The sequence below is a fragment of the Oncorhynchus mykiss genome, chromosome 5 (genome assembly GCF_057628025.1).
Source record: "Oncorhynchus mykiss isolate SJ-2025 chromosome 5, ASM5762802v1, whole genome shotgun sequence".
In the NCBI taxonomy this organism is placed as follows: domain Eukaryota; kingdom Metazoa; phylum Chordata; class Actinopteri; order Salmoniformes; family Salmonidae; genus Oncorhynchus; species Oncorhynchus mykiss.
In genome coordinates this window covers 73,267,745-73,289,925 of record NC_143026.1, presented here as the reverse complement: position 1 = coordinate 73,289,925, position 22,181 = coordinate 73,267,745, and the positions used below count along the sequence as shown (strand labels likewise).

Genomic DNA, 22,181 nt, shown 5'->3' with positions numbered 1-22,181 from the left:
CATTCCAAGTTGCTGTGTGTGCCTAGTACTGGCCTCCCATGATCCACTGCGGCACCATGTAGGCTTTTTTCATGGTAGTTGGTAGCTAGCTGTATTGTATGGGTGTTTTATTTAAGTTCTACAAGTGTTCAGTTGTTATTGTAATTGTCCTAATTTTTTGTAGTTGAAAAGTCACCTTTACCTTGTAAAGTGTTTTTAAATGTGAATTAAAATGAAAACGTGGATTTTTACATAACAGATTTGTGTTAATTTTTTATTGTGCAGCAAGTTGTCCAAGTCATCCATGGTTCTGTTACTCCGGCAGTTTTGATGCTGATGGGAGAAAAAAACTATATCACTGAAATGCATTGAAATCACTTATTAGCGCAAGTGTCAATGGCCTTCCGAACCAAGTTTTCATGGTATTGATTCTAACTCAATGTATTTGTATATTGATTTCTTTGTATGTAAGGGACACTTTTGTGACTGACTCTGATTTATTTGGTGCTAATGAATGCTAACATTTAGCTGTAGTCAACAGAGCATTGATGGTAATGATCAATTAAATGTATCTTTATTTTACTAGGCAAGTCAGTTAAGAACAAATTCTTATTTTCAACGACAGCCTAGGAACAGTGGGTTAACTGCCTGTTCAGGGGCAGAACGACAGATTTGTCAGCTCGGGGATTTGAACATGAAACCTTTTGGTTACTAGTCCAACGCTCTAGCCACTAGGCTACCCTGCCGCCCCATGATGATGTTTCTTGAGAAACTCTTGCTTGGTTGGTAGTGGGACAGGAGGGACAAGTCCGAGTCTTTGGGGATTGTTGGCACTGTGGGAAGAGATCAAACAAATTGTTACTTCAATAGTACCCGGTACAACGCAATGTCTTATTCCCGTAAACACCCCACTGTATCCTGTGCATATACCAAATAAATGTTGATTTTGATTACATAATATGGATGGAATGAGTAAATTACAATGAGAACATATGTACCGAGCCATAGTCCACCAATATGTCATGCAAATGAACCATTGTTTACTTGACTGACCGCTGGAAATTCATTCAGTCGTTCTGGTGGGTAGTTCACACTAGGTAGGAATCAATGCTTTATATAGACAGGAAATATGTGATGTAGAGGCAAACATAGCTAGCTATTTTCCGTGATTACGAGCAAAATAATTATTGAATTACTAAGCATAACGGAAAATACATACAGCATTTCTTACCTTAACTGAGGCTGCACAAGTTCTCTCGAAATCAGACTGCCTCCAACAGTATCTCCCTGAGAAATGCATGTTTGTGTGATTATTTTATAGCTAGATGCATTGTTTGAGGTGGTCCTGGGCCGAAAATGCTGTCAACCTCCTAACATTATCATCTACAAACAAATCAGCACATTAGAGGCTGTTGTCCTACTGTGTACACAGACAGTAGCAACAGCATCAACTTCTGGTAGAGAAGGCAAAGAGCTAGTACGCTCAACTGAAAGTTCAGTTACACTACAATTAGGGTGTGGAAATGTTATACCCCTTAGATTTTAATTTAGAATCCAACAATCCTCTTATGCTGTAGCCTACTCCCGATCGTCACATTTGGATACACCTACTCATTCCAGATTTTTTCTTTATTTTTACTATTTTCTACATTGTAGAATAATAGTGAAGACATCACAACTATGAAATAACACATATGGAATCAGTTAAGAACAAATTATTATTTACAAGGACAGCCCACTCCTTCCTACCCGTTGGGGAACTGAACCCCGGTTTCCCATGTGCCCTGCCCCCACGACACAGGGAGTCTTTAGCTAAATAGCCCAGTATTGTACTGCCGACCATCACGTTGTACAGTGCCATATTTTCTGTTCCATTCTAACGGAAACCCAGAGAGCTTTTCATTTTTCTTGGAATAGAACACCATAATATTAATCAAATTAATTAACTTCTTGGCACACGGATCCCTTTAGCGGGATCATTTTCATCAACAACCGCTGAATTGTGCCAAATTCCCCCATAATTACAAAAAAAAATTATATTCATGAAATCACAAGTGCAATATAGCAAAACACAGCTTAGTTTGTGTGAGTTTATCGATCACTAGACAAAACATTATAAACACCTAGCATCAAAGTAGCTTTTATAAACACCTAGCATCAAAGTAGAAAATCAGAAAAGCAATAAAATGAATCGCTTATCTTTGATGATCTTCGGATGTTTTCACTCACGAGACTCCCAGTTACACAATAAATGTTCCTTTTGTTCCATAAAGATTATTTTTATTTCCAAAATACCTCCATTTGTTTGGCACGTTATGTTCAGAAATCCACAGGCTCGAGCGGTCACGACACTGCAGACGAAAATTCCAAATAGTATCCGTAATGTCCACAGAAACATGTCAATTTTTTTTTTATAATCAATCCTCAGGTTGTTTTTAAAATATATAATCGATAATATATCAACCGGCACTGTCACTTTTTCAATAGGAGAGGGAGAGACAATGGCTGCCCCACTCTGTTGCGCAAGCAAAACTCATGCGAACACCCAGCTATCCACTGACGCGATGTTATCTTTCTCGCTCATTTTTCAAAATAAAAGCCTGAAACTATATCTAAAGACTGTTGACACCTTGAGGAAGCGATAGGAAAAGGATCTGGTTGATATCCCTTTAAATGGAGCGAAGGCAGGCTATGGAACATGGAGCTTTCAATATAGAAGCCACTTCCTGGTTTGATTTTCCTCAGGTTTTCGCCTGCAATATCAGTTCTGTTATACTCACAGACAATATTTTGACAGTTTTGGAAACTTTAGAGTGTTTTCTATCCTAATCTGTCAATTATATGCCTATTCTAGCATCTGGCCCTGAGAAATAGGATGTTTACTTTGGGAACGTTATTTTTCCAAACATAAAAATAGTGCAAGTACTAGTCAAAAGTTTGGACACATACTCATTCCAGGATTTTATTTATTTAGACTATTTTCTACATTGTAAAATAATAGTGAATAGGTCACAACTATGAAATAACACATATGGAATCAGTTAAGAACACATTCTTATTTACAAGGACAGCCTACTGCTTCCTCCCCTTCAGGGTATTGAACCCCGGTTTCCCGTGTGCCCTCCCCGTCTCTGGTAATGCCAACATGGAAGACTATGGAATGATTCTCAAAGATGCCCTCTGGTGGTCAAACTAGCACTAACTTGCATTAACAGGAAAAATGACTGACAATTAAATGATGTGCCACAGAATGCTGCGGCAGTCCGCAAGGTGTGCCGCAGTATGACACCGCTTTTAAAGGAGGAACCACTGTATACATCGACTTGAAATCCTTGGCCACTTGAATAATTGGAACACTAGTCACTTTAATAATGTTTACATAATTTGCATTAATCATATGTATATACTGTATTGTGTCCTATTCTACTGTATCTTAGTCTATGCCGCTCTAACATTGCTCATCTGAATATTTATATATTCTTAATTCCATTCCTTTACTTTTGTGTTTATTGTTAGATATTACTTGTTTAGATATTACTGCACTGTTGGAGCTAGAAACACAAGCATTTCGCTACACCCGCAATAACATCTGCTAAACATGTGTATGTGACAAATAAAATTTGATTTGATCACATAAACAATTTGAATAGCTAGCTAACATTAGCTAGTTGAAATAAAGGCATTAGGCATCTTGTGGGGTTTATGCAGTGTAACTACATGATGCTATCATTAGATTCCTTACATTAAACACACTAACGTTAGCAGCTAACATAGCTAGCAGGCTAAAAACGCATCACAACAATTACCTAATGTTACCAGTCCATTAGAATGGTGGCCATTTCGGCGTCGCTCTTCCACCTTTCAAAATTAATTCCAATGTTTTTCCGGTTTTTGGATTGGTCATGAGCAATCTTTTTATTGCTCCCTTTTTCTGTTTTGGGGTCGAGTTGATTCAGAACCGAGAATGATGCTTGTTGGCTTCTTCGGCTTTGTTTGTTTCTGGTGGCTGTAACGTTAGGTTGCAAGTGATTTCACTTTCCCTCCAGCTCCGGGGCACCAGGGTCATTCGAGTAGATGAGATTAGCGCAAAGACACACCTTGCCCAGAAGACCAAGCGGCTCAGGGCTCAACCATCTTGTTTCCGTTCAAAGTAAAAATACTAAGCAAGAAGTGGGGCGGCATTGGGCGCCCACAACCTCTGTATTTCTTCTTTAAAGGGGCATTCAGCAGTTGAAACAATAACAAAGCGTTTCCCCGCCCCTGTTTCAGTAAAAAGCTGAGGGATGGGGCTGGAGAAATGTAACCACTCTCAAATTCATAGACAGAGCTATGGATGCAAATTATAGTTTTAACCATGTTTTGAGGCTATATAGTGTTTGTTTACATTTACTTGTTTACGAACATTTGAGTTCTGATGGGTTACGACAGTTGAGCTAAGCTCATGAGGTATTAATAAGTTATTTTCTTCAAGAATCAATGGGTACATACCATGAAACCAAAATTCTATGTAGCAACTGCAGATTTCCCCTTTAATGGTTAAAGGTTGCGAAAAAGTGACTACTGGCCAGTTTACATTCATAACAGGGTCCTGGAGAGCTGCATGGGAGAAGGCTTTTGTTCCATCCCAGCACTAACACAACTGATTCAGATTATTCAGACTCTCCATTTCTCTCTACGTTGGATACAGGTTTTTTAAGGAACCAACCAGAACTGCAAGTGTGAAAACAATTTGATCCACATGTAGAAAAGACTATGTGAAATGATCCACTGGTTATTCATAGTTAGACTGGCTGACAATTTAGGAGAACGGAGGCCTTTTTCAGTAAAAAGCAACATTTTACTTGAATCTATAGGTTCTACCAGATCCACAGACTGTCAGTTTCATTGATTTTAAGCATAAACTGCAGCATGGCTACTTGCTGTTCTTTTTATAGCTACTCCAGGAAATAACAGTGCAGTACCACAGTAAACATAGACCTTTACAGCATTTCCTGGAAGAGTGAACTCTGCATCATATTCTGTTAATGTTTACACAAGTTATATCAGTTTCAGAGATAATTGATTGAGATTTGACACACAAATATATAAAAACATGTTTTAAGGTGTAAGGTGACAGACACATAAGGTCACAGTAGTGTCATTGTGTTCTAAATATCATACACTAACACACACGCACTTATTTTTTTAGATCAGCCGTTGATTTTTCCTTTCTGATGAAGCTGGGAAACTCTGCGGTGGGCCGTGCGTCACGATGCGGCCTCTTTTCCACCCAGTCCACACAGCATCTCTTATTGTGTGTGTGTGTTTCCATGTAATCCACCGAACATCTTGTCTATCTTCCTCACCCTCCTCCTCTTACAAGGTTGCCCAGGGATGTGTTTTTGTAAGGGTCCATTTGCGGCATTTCAATGTCCTTTTTTTTGTTGCTCTCGCTGTCTCTCTCTCTTTCTCTGTCTCTCTCTTTCCGTTGTGACAGTAACATCACCTTGTCAGAGGCAGCAGACCCATCTTCACCACACGGGTCAGCTGACATCCTGACATACTACACTACCTGTTTATGTGTGTGTTGTAAGGCCTTAACCTTAAATAAAACCTGCCTCCCATCCAGGGCCGGCTCCAGGCATAAGCATTAGTTAATACAGGCATAAGCAGTAGTTAATACAGGCATAAGCAGTAGTTAATACAATTGCAACTCAATTTACTGTTGAGAGTTAGAATAGAAGGATACGCAAGGTGAAGTTCGAAATCTGGTTCTTCATCAGCAATTTTTCGGTTGTTATGTCAGTCCCCGACGGTCACTCAATGAGCAATGTGAGCTAACAAATTTTAGATTGGTTAGTCTAGCCAGCAATCTAAACTTGTAGAAAATCATGGCCGAATACCAACCGCATGCCCAGGGGCCCTGACCTCCCGGGGACCCCCATTGATTTTGTTAGTCATTATGACTCAGATATATTAACATGGCACAAGTCATGGCAAAAAGTGTAGAATTGCAGGAAATTAGAATTAAACTGCAAAGATTTCTCTACCCTCAATGGCAAAATGGGTAGAATATCAGGGCAACCAAATCTCGCTTACGTCCCCCAAAAGGCTCGGGCCAGCCCTGCTCCCATACCAGGCACTAACCAAGCCTGCACCTGCTTAGCTTAACTTCAGTAGAAAGCCGGGCTTCTATCTTACCCTCAGTCCAGACTAAGCCACTGTTTTCCCCCTGATCTAACCAGTCTTTCAGAGGTACAGTATACATTTACTGTGTTAGACTTTAATCATCATGATTGCATTTGTGTTCTCATGATGGCAAACACTCCAAATAATGAATGCCTGGACTCCAACCAGGTTGATCATTAAACAAAGGACCTCTGAGCTGAGCCGGTCTAAGGTGTGTCTGAGCCTGTTTTCCAAGACCTCTGATAATAGTGTGCTGACACAGCAAGAGCTAAGCTGGTCAGTTACATGGTTTTGGCCCTCATCTACTGTTCCCAGCAATCACACATGGGCAACCACCCACTGACTTGTGTGTGCGCATGCGTGTGTGGTGGTGGTGTGTGCGTGAATGCATGCGTGTGAAGGTCTGTAACAACCTTTATATATACGGTCTCTGGTAAATACCCCTCCAAACCACAAAGCAGTAGCTCCCATTAGGGGCTGTACAGAAATTGTAGTTGTGGTATGTTTAACCAGGATGGGATGTGGTGACAGATGAATCACTCTCACACAATCCAGTACCATGATGCTTTCTCTCTCTTCTCCCATCTCTTTTAAAAATGTTTCCCAATCAGTGATGCTGATTAACAGTCAGTGATTTAAGCATCAAACAGCTTGAGAGATCTGCTTCCAGTTAGCGGGTTGATATAGGTCAGAGAGACAGAGGTTGGTACTGCATGTCTGGCCATGCTCTATCAAACAACTATTCTACTGAAATCCCCCAGGTGGTAAAAATATTGCACATTTTTCCAGATGACCGTTTACTTCTGAGGTCTGATATGCAGGGTAGAACAAAATGCATCGACTGTCCACATTCAAGGTACAACACATTCAGACACAACAAATCTTCAGGTCTCAGGCAAGGTTACTCATCATCCCACTAGCATCCAGTAGTTCACTGAACCACCAAGTGTAACAACCACCTTGAGCATAAAAGTATACAGTGGAGTGAACTTTGGGATGTAGGGTAGAGTTGAGTGTTAGTGCGGGAGGAGATCACAGAGAAAACCCCCACCCTCACAGTAATAAAACAGACATGGAGACATTTGAGATAGATTTTGTCACAGGGATAAACTTTTCTGGAAGAGCCCACCTACTGTAACCCCATACATCCCCCCATCTGATATCGGTGTGTGACATGTTTTTGCTGTCGCTGACTCATAATGAACCTGAGAAAGTGCATTAAACAAAAGAGCGAGATGCGGAGGGAGAGAAAGAACATGAAACCAAGCATCTCTGTAAACACCATTCCATGGAAAATAAAGTGTGTGCGTGTCTGCGCATGCGTGTGTTATTTTGGCACGCAAACAGCTGAGAACTGGTATAAGTGGAAATGATGGGTGGATGCAGGTCTGTGCTAGAGCCGATTCACATACAATAACACATGGGGAGACACCCGAGGACTGTATGTGCATGTTCCTCCCACTCTGATACTGGGAGACCAGGCCTGACTCTGGGTATGAGTGGGCTGTTATCACACATCAATGGTGTGTGTTTGCCATTTTCCCCCCAGAGCTGGAGAGAAGGCCCATTCTCCAGTAGTGTTGTCCAGGGGACTCCCCTCTGTATGAATGTCTGTATCTGACAGCTGCATTTCAGCTCTAACACATAAAGTGAGGTTTTTACAGTTAGCTCAACAAGGAGAGACTTACCGGTAAAAGACCCCCTTTGTGACATTAATAACCAGAACATGGACTGGTTGCCATAATTAAAGGGTTAATAACACCTCTGACACAAACAATATTCAGGCCAGCCAGTCACAGGAGGAACTTCCAGAGATCAGTCTGATTAGAAACTATAGGTCATGAGGCTACCACCAACAGTCATCCCACACAGCCTTTCATACTGTTTTCTATCCTCTAGCCATACATCTGTGATTGTAAATGCATCTCTCGCTTTTAATCTGTTACCACCAGGCTATGCCACAGATGACCTCAAGACTGTTTGTACAAGATAGTAAAGAGAGGAAAAGTGGTGGCATCGGTTGTCCTGTCTGGTATGTCTGTATCTAGAGGTTTCTACTGTAGTGATCTGGCTCCCTCTAAAGGGAGGGACAGTAAAACTATAAGTTGTTGCAAATAGAAAGAGTAACAGTTGATAGTTTGAGCATCTTTAGACCCTCTATATAGGAGCATCTATACAAAGCATGTACAGATCTCAGTAAATCATGAATCTAATCTGCATTTCCTGCAATGTAGGAAGATTCTCAGGAACAAGTGCGATACATTGAATATCCTATATCTGTATAAACCACCTTTTCAAGAAAAGCCAATTGAATAGGAGCCATTACTTGTTTTTATACAAAACACTGAAATACAGAATATTAAAAAAAATTAATTTTTAATGTTGAAAACATTACATTCCTATAAAGCCCCAAACTTCCCATCTCCCCCCTCCCTGTCCCAGATTCTCTCTAAAACGTCAGTAGCATACTCAGAGTATGGCACCCCCTACCCCAGGTATAGACAACTAGATACAGCTGCCGGATGATTTTTGTTGGAGCAGATGCTTGGGGGGGCTGAACATAATAATGAACACTGCAAATTGACCACAACTAAGCTCAAAGAGATTGTATTTGAAAATAATGTCATACCTCGATTAGATTGACACGATAACATCTCTTATGATTTGTCAGAATATTTGGGAACAGATTTCCTAAATTACAAATTTTTTTTGCAGGATTCTTGTGATTTTACAGTCTTTTTTGACCAAAAACTGATTGCGGGACGTTTTTTGGGTGACCGACTCCTGCCCTACACTCATGCTCACACATTCAGGCACACACATTCAGACACGACACTAAATTAGGTTAATTTAACATTACAATTCTCATAATTATACTCTCTCAGTAATGCTATTCAACAGTTCGTTATGTACACGCTGGTAATGTCTCAAAGGCTACCCTATTCCCAAAATAGTGCACTAGTCTTGACCAAAGCCCTAGAGTATGTAGCCAACCTTTAAAACCTCATTGGCCAGTTTCTTAGACCCAGATCAAGTTGAATCCTGGAGTAAAAAAAGCATGCTAAATGAACAATCTCTTTTGAAAGTGCTTTTAATTCAGAAATAGGAATAAGGTCTGAGAAACTGGGGCCAAAACTAGTACAATATATATTGAATAGAGCATCATGAGACATCCATAGTCAGTTGGCAGATTCTGAAATTGCACACAATTCCCTCCCTATACAGTGCACTACTTTTGGCTAGAGCCTTATGCACTATACAGGAAATATGGTGTCATTTCGGACACAGACACGTCTGTTTGTTAGTCACAATCAGACTGACCACAAAATTTCCCTTGGTCATTTAACCAGTCTCCCTCTCCACTGTCAGTCCAGTGGATTTTTCTGGGAGTGTTGTGTCCACATGGAGTGGGTTTTATGGCTGTGTGAGCGACCCCTGCTATCCTGAGTGCCGCTGGGTTGAGTCCTATGGCTTTGGTTCCCTCGTTATTACTGGACGAGAGAGGGAGGGTTTGGCACAAGGTGTGTGTGTGTGCAGAAGGCAGAGGAGAGACATTGGGGATACAGTTCCTCAGATATAGATCCCATTAGGTTCAAGTGTTCTAGTGTGGAGGGAAACAGTTTGTAGAGGAAACCACTTCCTGCTGCTGGAGTCATTTCCTGTCCCATTCTGGGAGGCCATGAGACTTGGAGCGGGAGTGTGGGAGGGGGTTTATCCTCCAGCTCCTACCATGGCTCAACCCTCTCTCTCGATCCTTGGGTGAGAGCTTCTCCTTTCCCTCATCTCTCATCCATCCCTCTCTCTTGTCCTCCACAAGGGATGGGACAGGTCTCTCCTCTCTTCCATCCCTCTCTCCTGTCCTCCTTTAGGAGTGTGGCAGGTTCAAGCGGTCCTCTATCAGTGTGCTGTCAGGGCCCTGTGACTCCACACACTGCCGGATGGTTGCTATGACACCAGACAGACGTCTGTCCAGGGCGGCCAGGTGAGGCTCGGCCAGGACGGGGTTGATGGGGTCAAAGGTCAGGGCCTGCCTCATGGCTGAACTCAGAGCCCCTGCCCTCAGCAGGTTCAACCTATTCCACGTAGACATACGCACCCTGACAGATGGAGGGAGAGAGAGGTGCAAGAATGTAGAGGAAAAAAACAGCTCATAAACACACTGCAGAAAGGAGAAATGGTTCATGATTACTGACAAATGTTGGTATTTTCTGTGTGTGTGTAAACTCACATGCAACATTGATACAGAGAAGCCAAAATGCTTCTTTCGTCCAGAGCTGCATTCCCAAAACTACAAAACAAGAAAAAAACACAGCAAGATTGGTTAGACACTACAGATGTGCATCTCTACCTTTCAAGACGATTCGATAAGTATCTAGATACATGGGCTCCGGTACAGGAACGATACCTTTTGGTTTGAAATTATTCGGTTAGATTTGGTTTGATTAGAGGAACGAATCAATGCGATTCAGTTCAATGCGATTCAATGCATTTGTTGCATAAAAACATTCATTTCCCATTCTAAATTAAAATCTGTTGCTGATTAACCTTATGAGCTGGGCCTCTCTGAGCTGGACTTCTGTGTGTGTGTAAATTTTATATATGTCTATGTTATATATAGGCACCTGAGTTGAGCCATAAGGGAAACTGGGCATCTACACCACCCCACTTTCAGTTAGGACAAAGTTAGCTTTTTATCCACCCACCCATTTAAAAAAAACCATCTGAAATCACCATCAACCACTAATTCATTTGTCATTTTTGCAGATGAAATGTGTTAGAGCTAGTAATGTATAAATACTTATCTTTAACAATTAGCTATGACATAGCCAATGAATATATAGCGCAACTTTGGATTTCATCCCAGTCTCAAATCTAATGGCAGCCTGTTCGGAAATTGACACAGCGAGCTTCTCTTCTTCTCCCGTGTTGACCATGCAGTGCGGGGAGCAAAAGTGATTGCTGTATTCGTTATTATATTATCAACTTAACCAGTGCTTAATTATGACATCGGGAGGTGCAGGAACAAAAACTGGGCGCGAGAGGAGGGGGGGGGGGGGGGGGGGGGGGGGGTGACCTGGGGAGCTCTGAGGTACCGGAACGCATTAAAAGAAGCATTGCATGCATATCATCACATTTACGTAGTGGCAGAGTAGTAGAGTAGAAGCGCTTACAGAAGTTGCACACACACAAGGGAAAATGTTAGTAGCCTACAGACCATGAAAAATGTGGCCTTATACAAACCGATTTCATGCAATTCTCTGTCATTTTACATGACTGGAGACGTTACTAGAATCTTTAATACCACACAAATGATCGAAATGACACTGACAAACTGAGATCGATAAAAACGACCTCGTCTTGAATCCATCAATATCCTTGGCCTAGGTGTGTGGAGACATATAGGAAGCTACAATATGAGGAGGAAATGATTGTCCTAAAAATGCGTTCCAGTTTCACCGATTCCCCAAATGATGCGCAGCTCACTCGCCGGTGATGCCAAAAGCCTATCTGTTTTACTTTGTAAAACAATATTTGGAAGTTGATGAGATATTATGGTAGCCTACAACAGATAAATTATAGTCTTCTCTTTTCAGCAGGATCCATTTGCTTTCCAACCTGTGATTTCCATGATAGTATTTGAAATATTGGGAAAGGTTTGTTGTCTGCATGCTGTTCACTGACAGATTTGCAGCACGTTCCCAACTGTAGGCTAGGTTGGTAGGCTATGCCTTGTTACTGGGCATTTTAATGGTGTAGTAGGCTATTCTGAATAATTTCATTTCTTTATGAACAGATGTAACCAATGTGAAACGGCTAGCTAGTTAGCGGGGTGCGCGCTAATAGCGTTTCAATCGGTGACGTCACTCGCTCTGAGACCTTGGAGTAGTTGTACCCCTTGCTCTGCAAGGGCTGCGGCTTTTGTGGTGCGATGGGTAACGATGCTTTGAGTGTGGCTGTTGTCGATGTGTGCAGTGGGTCCCTGGTTCGAGCCCAGGTAGGGGCGAGGAGAGGGAAGGATACTATACTGTTACATTGATACTGTTGACCCGGATCACTCTAAACTTCCCATTTTAGTGGCCTTTTATTGTCCCCCAGCACAAGTTGCCCCTGCGTAATGATCATGCTGTTTATTCAGCTTCTTTATATGCCACACCTGTCAGGTGGATGGATTGTCTCAGCCTACTGCAAAGGAGAAATGCTCACTAACAGACAGTTGGGTTGGGTTAAATGCGGAAGACACATTTCAGTTGGACAACTGACTAGGTATCCCCTTTTCCTAGTTGAAAAGTTGCTAATTAGTTAAAATGCTAAAGTTTTCTGATGAGATGCAAACACGCAACCTTTGGGTTAATAGATGTTTGCGTTATATGCCAACCCACCTTATCGGTGAATCGTTACATCCCTATTGAACACCTGCATACACAATGCCATAACACACTCAGCTCAGCAGATTCATCAACAGGATCAGAGGGAAAAGAGTAAGGGTGTAATGGTACACATTCATACTGAACCGTTTGGTCCTCTCACTGTCAATTGCATTTATTTTCAGCAAACTTAACATGTGTAAATATTTGAACATAAGATTCAACTGCAGACAAACTGAACAAGTTCCACAGACATGTGACTAACAGAAATTGGGGGGGGAGCCAAAATCATAAGTAACCGTCAGTATCTGGTGTGGCCAAAAGCTGCATTAAGTACTGCAGTGCATCTCCTCCTCATGGACTGCACCAGATTTGCCAGTTCTTGCTGTGAGATGTTACCCCACTCTTCCACCAAGGCACCTGCAAGTTCCCAGACATTTCTGGGGGGAATGGCCCTAGCCCTCAGATCCAACAGGTTCCAGACATGCTCAATAGGATTGAGATCCGGGATCTTCGCTGGCCATGGCAGAACACTGACATTCCTGTCTTGCAGGAACTCACGCACAGAACGAGCAGTATGGTTGGTGGCATTGTCATGCTGGAGGGTCGTGTCAGGATGAGCCTGCGGGATGGGTACCACATGAGGGAGGAGGACGTCTTCCCTGTAACGCACAGCGTTGAGATTGCCTGCAATGACAACAAGCTTAGACCGATGATGCTATGACACACCGCCCCAGACCATGACGTACCCTCCACCTCCAAATCGATCCCGCTTCAGAGTACAGGCCTCGATGTAACGCTCATTCCATCGACGATAAACGCAAATCCGACCATCACCCCTGGTGAGACAAAACCGCGACTCGTCAGTGAAGAGCACTATTTGCCAGTCCTGTCTGGTCCAGCGACGGTGGGTGTGTGTGCCCATAGGTGACGTTGTTGCTGGTGATGTCTTGTGAGGACCTGCCTTACAACAGGCCTACAAGCCCTCAGTCCAGCCTCTCTCAGCCTACTGCAGACAGTCTGAGCACTGATGGAGGGATTGTGCATTCCTGGTGTAACTCGGGAAGTTGTTGTTGCCATCCTGTACCTGTCCCGCAGGTGTTATGTTGGGATGTACTGATCCTGTGCAGGTGTTGTTACACGTGGTCTGCCACTGCGAGGACGATCAGCTGTCCGTCCTGTCTCCCTGTAGCGCTGTCTTAGGCATCTCACAGTACGGACATAGCAATTTATTGCCCTGGCCACATCTGCAGTCCTCATGCCTCCTTGCAGCATGTCTAAGACACATTCACGCAGATGAGCAGGGACCCTAGGCATCTTTCTTTTGGTGTTTTTCAGTCAGTAGAAAGGCTTCTTTAGTGTCCATAACTGTGACCTTAATTTCCTACCGTCTGTAAGCTGTTAGTGTCTTAACGACGTTCCATAGGTGCATGTTAATTTATTTTTTATGGTTCATTGAACAAGCATGGTAAACAGTGTTTAAACCCTTTACAATGAAGATATGTGAAATTATTTAGATTGTTACGAATTCATTGAAAGACAGGGTCCTGAAAAAGGGACGCTTCTTTTTTCGCTGAGTTTATTTACAAAACAAAAACACTCGGCCTACATGGCCCATGTGAACGCTGCGTTGTTAGGCCATGTGAACGCTGCGTTGTTAGGCCATGTGAACGCTGCGTTGTAGGCCATGTGAACGCTGCGTTGTAGGCCATGTGAACGCTGCGTTGTTAGGCCATGTGAACGCTGCGTTGTTAGGCCATGTGAACGCTGCGTTGTAGGCCATGTGAACGCTGCGTTGTAGGCCATGTGAACGCTGCGTTGTTAGGCCATGTGAACGCTGCGTTGTTAGGCCATGTGAACGCTGCGTTGTTAGGCCATGTGAACGCTGCGTTGTTAGGCCATGTGAACGCTGCGTTGTTAGGCCATGTGAACGCTGCGTTGTTAGGCCATGTGAACGCTGCGTTGTTAGGCCATGTGAACGCTGCGTTGTTAGGCCATGTGAACGCTGCGTTGTAGGCCATGTGAACGCTGCGTTGTTAGGCCATGTGAACGCTGCGTTGTTAGGCCATGTGAACGCTGCGTTGTTAGGCCATGTGAACGCTGCGTTGTTAGGCCATGTGAACACTGCGTTGTAGGCCATGTGAACGCTGCGTTGTAGGCCATGTGAACGCTGCGTTGTAGGCCATGTGAACGCTGCGTTGTTAGGCCATGTGAACGCTGCGTTGTTAGGCCATGTGAACGCTGCGTTGTTAGGCCATGTGAACGCTGCGTTGTAGGCCATGTGAACGCTGCGTTGTAGGCCATGTGAACGCTGCGTTGTAGGCCATGTGAACGCTGCGTTGTAGGCCATGTGAACGCTGCGTTGTAGGCCATGTGAACGCTGCGTTGTAGGCCATGTGAACGCTGCGTTGTTAGGCCATGTGAACGCTGCGTTGTAGGCCATGTGAACGCTGCGTTGTAGGCCATGTGAACGCTGCGTTGTAGGCCATGTGAACGCTGCGTTGTAGGCCATGTGAACGCTGCGTTGTAGGCCATGTGAACGCTGCGTTGTAGGCCATGTGAACGCTGCGTTGTTAGGCCATGTGAACGCTGCGTTGTAGGCCATGTGAACGCTGCGTTGTAGGCCATGTGAACGCTGCGTTGTAGGCCATGTGAACGCTGCGTTGTAGGCCATGTGAACGCTGCGTTGTAGGCCATGTGAACGCTGCGTTGTAGGCCATGTGAACGCTGCGTTGTTAGGCCATGTGAACGCTGCGTTGTAGGCCATGTGAACGCTGCGTTGTTAGGCCATGTGAACGCTGCGTTGTTAGGCCATGTGAACGCTGCGTTGTTAGGCCATGTGAACGCTGCGTTGTTAGGCCATGTGAACGCTGCGTTGTTAGGCCATGTGAACGCTGCGTTGTTAGGCCATGTGAACGCTGCGTTGTTAGGCCATGTGAACGCTGCGTTGTTAGGCCATGTGAACGCTGCGTTGTTAGGCCATGTGAACGCTGCGTTGTTAGGCCATGTGAACGCTGCGTTGTTAGGCCATGTGAACGCTGCGTTGTTAGGCCATGTGAACGCTGCGTTGTTAGGCCATGTGAACGCTGCGTTGTTAGGCCATGTGAACGCTGCGTTGTTAGGCCATGTGAACGCTGCGTTGTTAGGCCATGTGAACGCTGCGTTGTTAGGCCATGTGAACGCTGCGTTGTAGGCCATGTGAACGCTGCGTTGTTAGGCCATGTGAACGCTGCGTTGTTAGGCCATGTGAACGCTGCGTTGTAGGCCTATGCCTCAAGTAAATCTGACTATTCTGTTAAAACAACTTGAGCCCATGCGCACATTGTAATCAAAATGTAATTCTTAATTGCCGAACTTCGAACTGTTTTAAACTTTCGTGAGGCGCAGCCGGGAACTAGTTCTGTACGATGGACAGTTGAAAATAAAACGGTAACAGTATGTCACCACGCCACAAGTGTGCAATGCTGTCAAGGCAAAGGGTGGCTACTTTGAAGAATCTCAAAATATATTTTGATTTGTTTAACACTTTTTTCATTACTACATGATTCCATATGTGTTACTGAATAGTTTTGATGTCTTCCATATTATTATACAATGTAGAATATAGTAAAAATAAATAAAAACCCCGGAATGAGTAGGTGTGTCCAAACTTTTGACTGACTGTATATAGATTTATAAGCCAGGCACATTTAACAGTTGATTGATTATAGACTTTAGTTTGTTTGCGCTAAGCCCTAGTCACACGGGACTAGAGAACATCGGTTATGTAATTATTACCCCAGAATGTCTTATTCTAGAGAATGATTTGGATGGGATTACATTTTCCAACCCCCGCCCTGTAATTCTTTGTTTTTTCCCTTTAAATTGACAGAAGTTTGGAGGTTATTTTCTTGCCGTGAAGATATTTCAAGTCCAGGCGATAACAGGGCGACACTGATAACTCGAGCTTGGTTCCCTAAAAACAAACCTCTTTGGTATAGTGTCGCCATAACATTTGAATTGAGTGTTATGAGAATCATTCGTATATTTTAGAGATCCGCAGTAAGACGTCCTAAATGCCCCCCAGTCTTCAGATGTGAGCTAAACAGTGCCCTTGCACTTGAGATGCGTTTTTTTAAGGCTATGGATGTGAAAGTTAACTTACCATTTCCAAACATTTAGGTCAGTTGTATGCTGCTTTGCGATCTATTAACAGCAAGGGTTACATTAAATAGGCTCAATATTCTTTACAGGTGCATATGGCAATATTCTATTCATACGCACAAAACAAATGAACAAAAGTTTTCACTTTGAAAGTTGATACAAGCCCTTCATATATAGGCTATACGCAGCACTTCGTTCAATTGATCAAATCAGTTGTTTTCTTGCTCAAACCGTAAGCAACACCTGTCAAACTGACATTTCTCTCAAAACACAGGGATGTAAATTTGCACGGGACTAGTATTATCAGAGGACCTTGGCGTTCGCCAAAAAACAGTAGGTTATTCTGACTGGAATTGTTACTCTCCAGCCATGTACAAATAACTGACAGATTCGGACAGGACTAAAATTACAGATGTGGTGTTTTGTGCACATTACCCGATCTCCCCCAGTAAAACGAACCCCGTCTGAATAGGGCTTAAAGCAAGGGCTGTTTCCTCATCTCTGCTGCTGCTGCCTCCGCAGCGTTGTTCTCAATCCCAATATGCTGGTTCATTTAGCTATTATGCAGATGGCAACATAGGGAAAGGCACAAATTCTACAGCTCACTAAAGATTGTTTTGGAACCGCGGACAGCGACCATACCCAAAGCGGGAGAAAGTGCATTTGTTATAAAATAATACTAGATTTATTAGTGTTGCACCATTATTTGTTTTACATTATATAACCATATAAAATGTCAGTATCAGATGTCTTAGAGTGATGGACTGTGCCATCCCTGTAGCCTCCACAATGGATTAGTCCACTGTGACAGGCATGAATCCAACAGGTGTCTTGGGAACCATTAAAAAAAACAATCGACCAGTCAACAAAGGGGTCAGCCCTACGCTCTTTATAAGCGAACCAAAGCAGGAAGTTTTCAACCAATGCATCCTCTGTTTCACTTAACAGTGACAGCCCATCACATTACCCCACAGTGGGAGATGTACCATGCTAAAGACACGCCCCCTTTATGAGAGTCACAAATGCGCATCTGGCACTGAAGGAGGCAGTGTCATGGTGCGTTCGTAACCAAGTGAGAATTTACCATGACTGGGGAAAATCCACTTGAACAGCTCTCAAACTGGTAATTACTTGTGGGAAACTTGTCCATCACCAACTTCTCCCATTTGGTTACCTCTGTCACCTACTTAGGAAATGACCTCTATAACAGCATTTTCAGCAGTTAAATTTAACAAAACATTATTTATAAAAAGCAAACTATTAAATGTGTTTTTTTTAAAAAAACTCTGTTTCCAAGCATAATCGCTGCATTTTTAGTTTATGCTGGTACAGCATGGTATACAGCTGGTATTACGACTTCACAACACGTTAATTCCCACCAGCAACATGCAGCATCAGAGTGGAAACTTGAGAGGTCAATCAGAGCAATCCGGACACAAGAGACAATGCAGGGAACATTGTGAATGTTGAACATTGTTAATTTTCGCTGTACCGAACTGTAACCACAATACGTACCAAACCGTGGGTTTGGTGAACCGTTACATCGCTAGAAAAGAGGAGTGATGTGTGGGATGTAGAGATGGAGACAGAGAGAGGTGAAGGAGAGGTCATCTTAGTCATGTCTAGAGTACCTAAATGTGTTTATACCGTTCGTGTGCTAACATTAGCTACAATAAGTAGAGTGTGTATGTGTTCCACCTCTTTGCGTTATCCAGCAGAATGAGCATGCTGGCTCCTCCATCGTCTTGGAAACTCTCATAATGATGTCGGTCTGCGTTGCCGATGAGGTAATCAAAGATGGCCGTGTCGATGACGTCCAGCAGTCTGGGACCAGCGTCGTACGGAGGCATCTTCTTTACCGCATCACAGTAGCTCTCATCATACTCCCACCTACACACACACACACACACAAAATGAATACTCAAGCACACACAGTTAACATATACACAGACAAATCGTTAATACACACACCTGGCCAGTTTGCCCTCCCTGTAAGTGCGTCCCCAGGGGTGTCTATGTTTCTGGAGCGGCCAGACATCTGGCAGCCAGAGAGTTAACGATCCCTCCATGTTCTCTCCCTCCGCACATGCGGGCTCACTCTCTCTACAGTAGTAACACTTCCCATAGAAACAACTATTATTACCTAGAGAGAGAGAGAAGTTAACCATTTCCATTTAGAGAGAGATCCAGCCCACTGCTGCTTGAACCCAGACACAAAACATTATCTTATCAACGTTTAAGGAGTGGCATACCTAGACGCAAACATATTATGGGTGGGACCGAACAGAGCCCTGTTGTGTGTGTGCTAGCATCTCACCCTGCATTAGAAAGGTACTGAGTAGCTGGTCCGTGGCGACAGGTTTGATCTCAGTCCTCAGGTTGACAAACCTCCCTACCACTAGGGGTGCTCTCCTGAAGCCCAGGATCCTACAGCAGACACAGGACAGACACTCAGATACAACTAACACCAGTATCCAGATTCCCAATCCCGAATGTAAAATGTATATATTTATGCATAAGACCGATACGCATGTGCACATACCTGTCCAGGTGAAAAGCTGCCACCTCTGCATTGTGTCTATCATAACCTGCATATGGCTCTCCTTCTACCATATAGTCTCTACTATACCTAGAAAAAGAGGGAGGAAGGGAGATGGAGGGAGTGATGGAGAGAGTTATCCTCTTACATAAACCAGAGTAAAAGCACAGTGCCTATTCTTACATAAAACCAGACAACAGACAGACAGAAGTCAGCATGAAACAAGGACACTCAGTTCCTGAGGACTGTTCAGCAGCACAGAACCAAAGAATGGAGTGTGCATGTGTGTTTTCTCGCTCTCACCTCTTGGGTTTAAAGACCACTTTCTGCCCCCCGTCCAGTACTAGTAGAGCTTTGAGCTGGGTGCCCTTGTAGCCCACGTCTGCTCGCTCCACCCTGGCAGTGCCCAACGCGGTGAGGACGGCTGCCAGCTCGGGGGTCTCCTCAGGGTACACCTCCCTTGGGCCCACCCACTGGCCTGCCACCTCCCATGGAGACTGGAGAGTGTGTGTTAAACGGGCACCGCGGGAGAGAGACAGGCCTGCCTCCATCTGATAACACACATGGATAGAAACGTTCATTCATAGCCTACACGCAGGCACCAGCTACAATAAATACACACTGACACAAAAACACAACCCTACCTTGCGGAAGGCTCTGAGGTCTCGTCGGCTGGCTGCGGACCCCTCTCCTCCGTCCAGCAGAAAAAGTTTGGCAAGCCCCAACAGGAGTAGCACAGCAACCAGTACAACCACACGCTGCTTCAACTTCATCTCCTCTGCAACCTCAGACACCACCCCTGATCTGTGAGTCCCCCTCTTCACCACCTCACCCCTAGAGCATGGCACCTGCCCCCCCTCTAGTCGCTTCCCCCTCCCAGCTCCAACACACACCCTTCTGAAGGGCAGGTGTGGATCTCTGTCTCACCACAAGACCCACAGCTAGACCAGGCCCCTACTGTACCAGCAACCGGCCTGTTGGAGGTCAGAGAGGACATTAGTGATGAAAAACAATTAGATATAAAAACTTAAACTTGTTGACAGACAAACAGAAAAAGCAGGAGCCAAGATGCTGGACAGGCTGGTACATGATTGACAGGAGCATGATAAAAAACTAATGTATAATTACTGGGCTCAATTCGTAACATATTACAACTCTAATCTGTGTCATCGGAGCTGAGAGAGACACCCATAAGCAGCCAAACTTGACTAATTCCTGGATCCACACCTGGGGTTTTAAACAATCACTTTACTGACAACATAACACCCTGCCTAACCCACTGGCTGTTCTCCCACCAGTTACAGGATCAGTTACAGGATCCATCTAGCCTATCACTCCCTGTCTTTCAAAACAACATTTTATGTTTTGATATTGGATAACACCTTGCTTTGGGCTGTCAGACAGTGACCCTCGTCTGTCTGGCTCCACAGCTCCAAGCAAACTGGAATATTAGCCGGTCCTCTCCCCCAACAGAGGAGAGTTGAGTTGGGGTAAAAGAATAAGGACAGGACATGAAGGCTCCAAAGCAGGGCTCCTCTCATACAGACCCACGTCAGTTGAGATGGATGTATTGATCGGTTGGTAATGGTCAGGACAAAGATATTGATCAGATTGTCCATAGATGGGGGTTGTTGTGCCATTTGTGGCAGATAAGCAAACTGCCTGCAACATATCAAATGAGCCTGCATAACAATGGAGATACCGTGAGCAACTTGTCCTTGCCAGAGTTATGTATTTATTCTAAATGTATGGCTCTGGTCCTTTCAAAAGAAAGGTTATTTAGGGAGCCCAAAATAGACATGAAACCGACTTGAGAATTAATTTAAAAAAATACACACTATACCAGAAAGTGTATGTACTGGGTAGTTAACTGAGGACAACCCGTGAATTAGCCGGCTAAGTTAAACATATAAGCAACCCGTGTCTAGCAGTGCCGGTGACCACGCAGGCAGGAATGACTCTAGTTGCATTCCACACAATCGGTAATTCATGGGACCAACTACATACACGTCCCACTACTGTGGAAACTCTACGCTAACAGTAGTTGGCCAGCTAGTTGTTTGAAAATCGCAAAGGCCCACACGGTTAGTTTGGCATTTAGCAAACGCTTTGTTGATTTTAGAATAAATCTGCATCGACAGCTGCTAACGCTACCGTATAGTCCGTTTTGCTTTCGTCCAGCAATGCAGTACTGGTTAGCTAGCCGGCTAGTTAGCTAGCCGGCTAATCGGGTGGTTAGCTAGTCGGCGAGTCGGGTGGTTAGCTAGCCGGCGAGTCGGGTGGTTAGCTATCCGACGAGTCGGGTGGTTAGCTAGCCGGCGAGTCGGGTGGTTAGCTATCCGACGAGTCGGGTGGTTAGCTAGCCGGCGAGTCGGGTGGTTAGCTAGCCGGCGAGTCGGGTGGTTAGCTAGCCGGCGAGTCGGGTGGTTAGCTAGCCGGCGAGTCGGGTGGTTAGCTAGCCGGCGAGTCGGGTGGTTAGCTAGCCGGTTAGCTGGGCGATTAGCTAGCCAACTAGCAAAGAAACGGTTAGTTATCTAAGTTCGTTAGTTAGCTGCTACTTAGAAGTACAACCTGTCTAGTTAGTAGCTAACGTACTGATAGCTGACGAATTGCATCGATATTTTCCATATCAAAACTTGCGTTGAAAGCTGACAAGCGTGTGCTAACTAGAGAGCAAGCTAACAAACATTATCAAACATTCTATGAATGTGATTAAAAGGCTACTGATTACTTTAATGTTAGCTTGCCAACACCGTTGATTGCAAAGAAATAGCTAACGTTACCTCACAACAGCCATCGTATTAGCAAGTCTGATCAAATGGCTTACCTTTTCGATTACGGCTACTAGGTGTTAAACGAGATCAATGTGTTTTCAATGTTGTGTGTGAAATTGTGTATTATTCATCGATAGGCTGTCAAAAAAAATCCGCGTTTCGTCAGCAACACTTAAACAGTTGTTCCGGGTCACGGAATTTTTCCAAATAAAA

The 22,181-nt window shown here is 44.0% G+C and overlaps 1 protein-coding gene across 3 annotated transcripts; it reads right to left on the bottom strand.

The window, feature by feature from the left end:
* Window positions 1-524: 524 nt before the first annotated feature.
* Window positions 525-22,181, bottom strand: LOC110524497 (glycosaminoglycan xylosylkinase). 3 transcript variants are annotated; one of them, XM_090235835.1, is made up of 10 exons: window positions 22,022-22,181; window positions 19,839-20,168; window positions 19,498-19,745; window positions 19,198-19,284; window positions 18,973-19,082; window positions 18,627-18,798; window positions 18,354-18,545; window positions 12,017-12,127; window positions 10,376-10,435; window positions 8,507-10,244 (listed from the first exon to the last, which is right to left on the bottom strand). In XM_090235835.1, exons 2-10 carry the CDS (start codon window positions 19,965-19,967, stop codon window positions 10,013-10,015), a joined length of 1,341 nt encoding a protein of 446 aa, XP_090091961.1. In that variant the 5' UTR covers window positions 19,968-20,168; window positions 22,022-22,181; the 3' UTR covers window positions 8,507-10,012. The 3 variants fall into 3 exon arrangements, with proteins under 3 accessions (XP_090091960.1, XP_090091961.1, XP_021459883.2); XM_090235834.1 differs by lacking the exons at window positions 8,507-10,244; window positions 10,376-10,435; window positions 12,017-12,127 and adding exons at window positions 525-812; window positions 1,211-1,266; XM_021604208.3 differs by lacking the exon at window positions 12,017-12,127.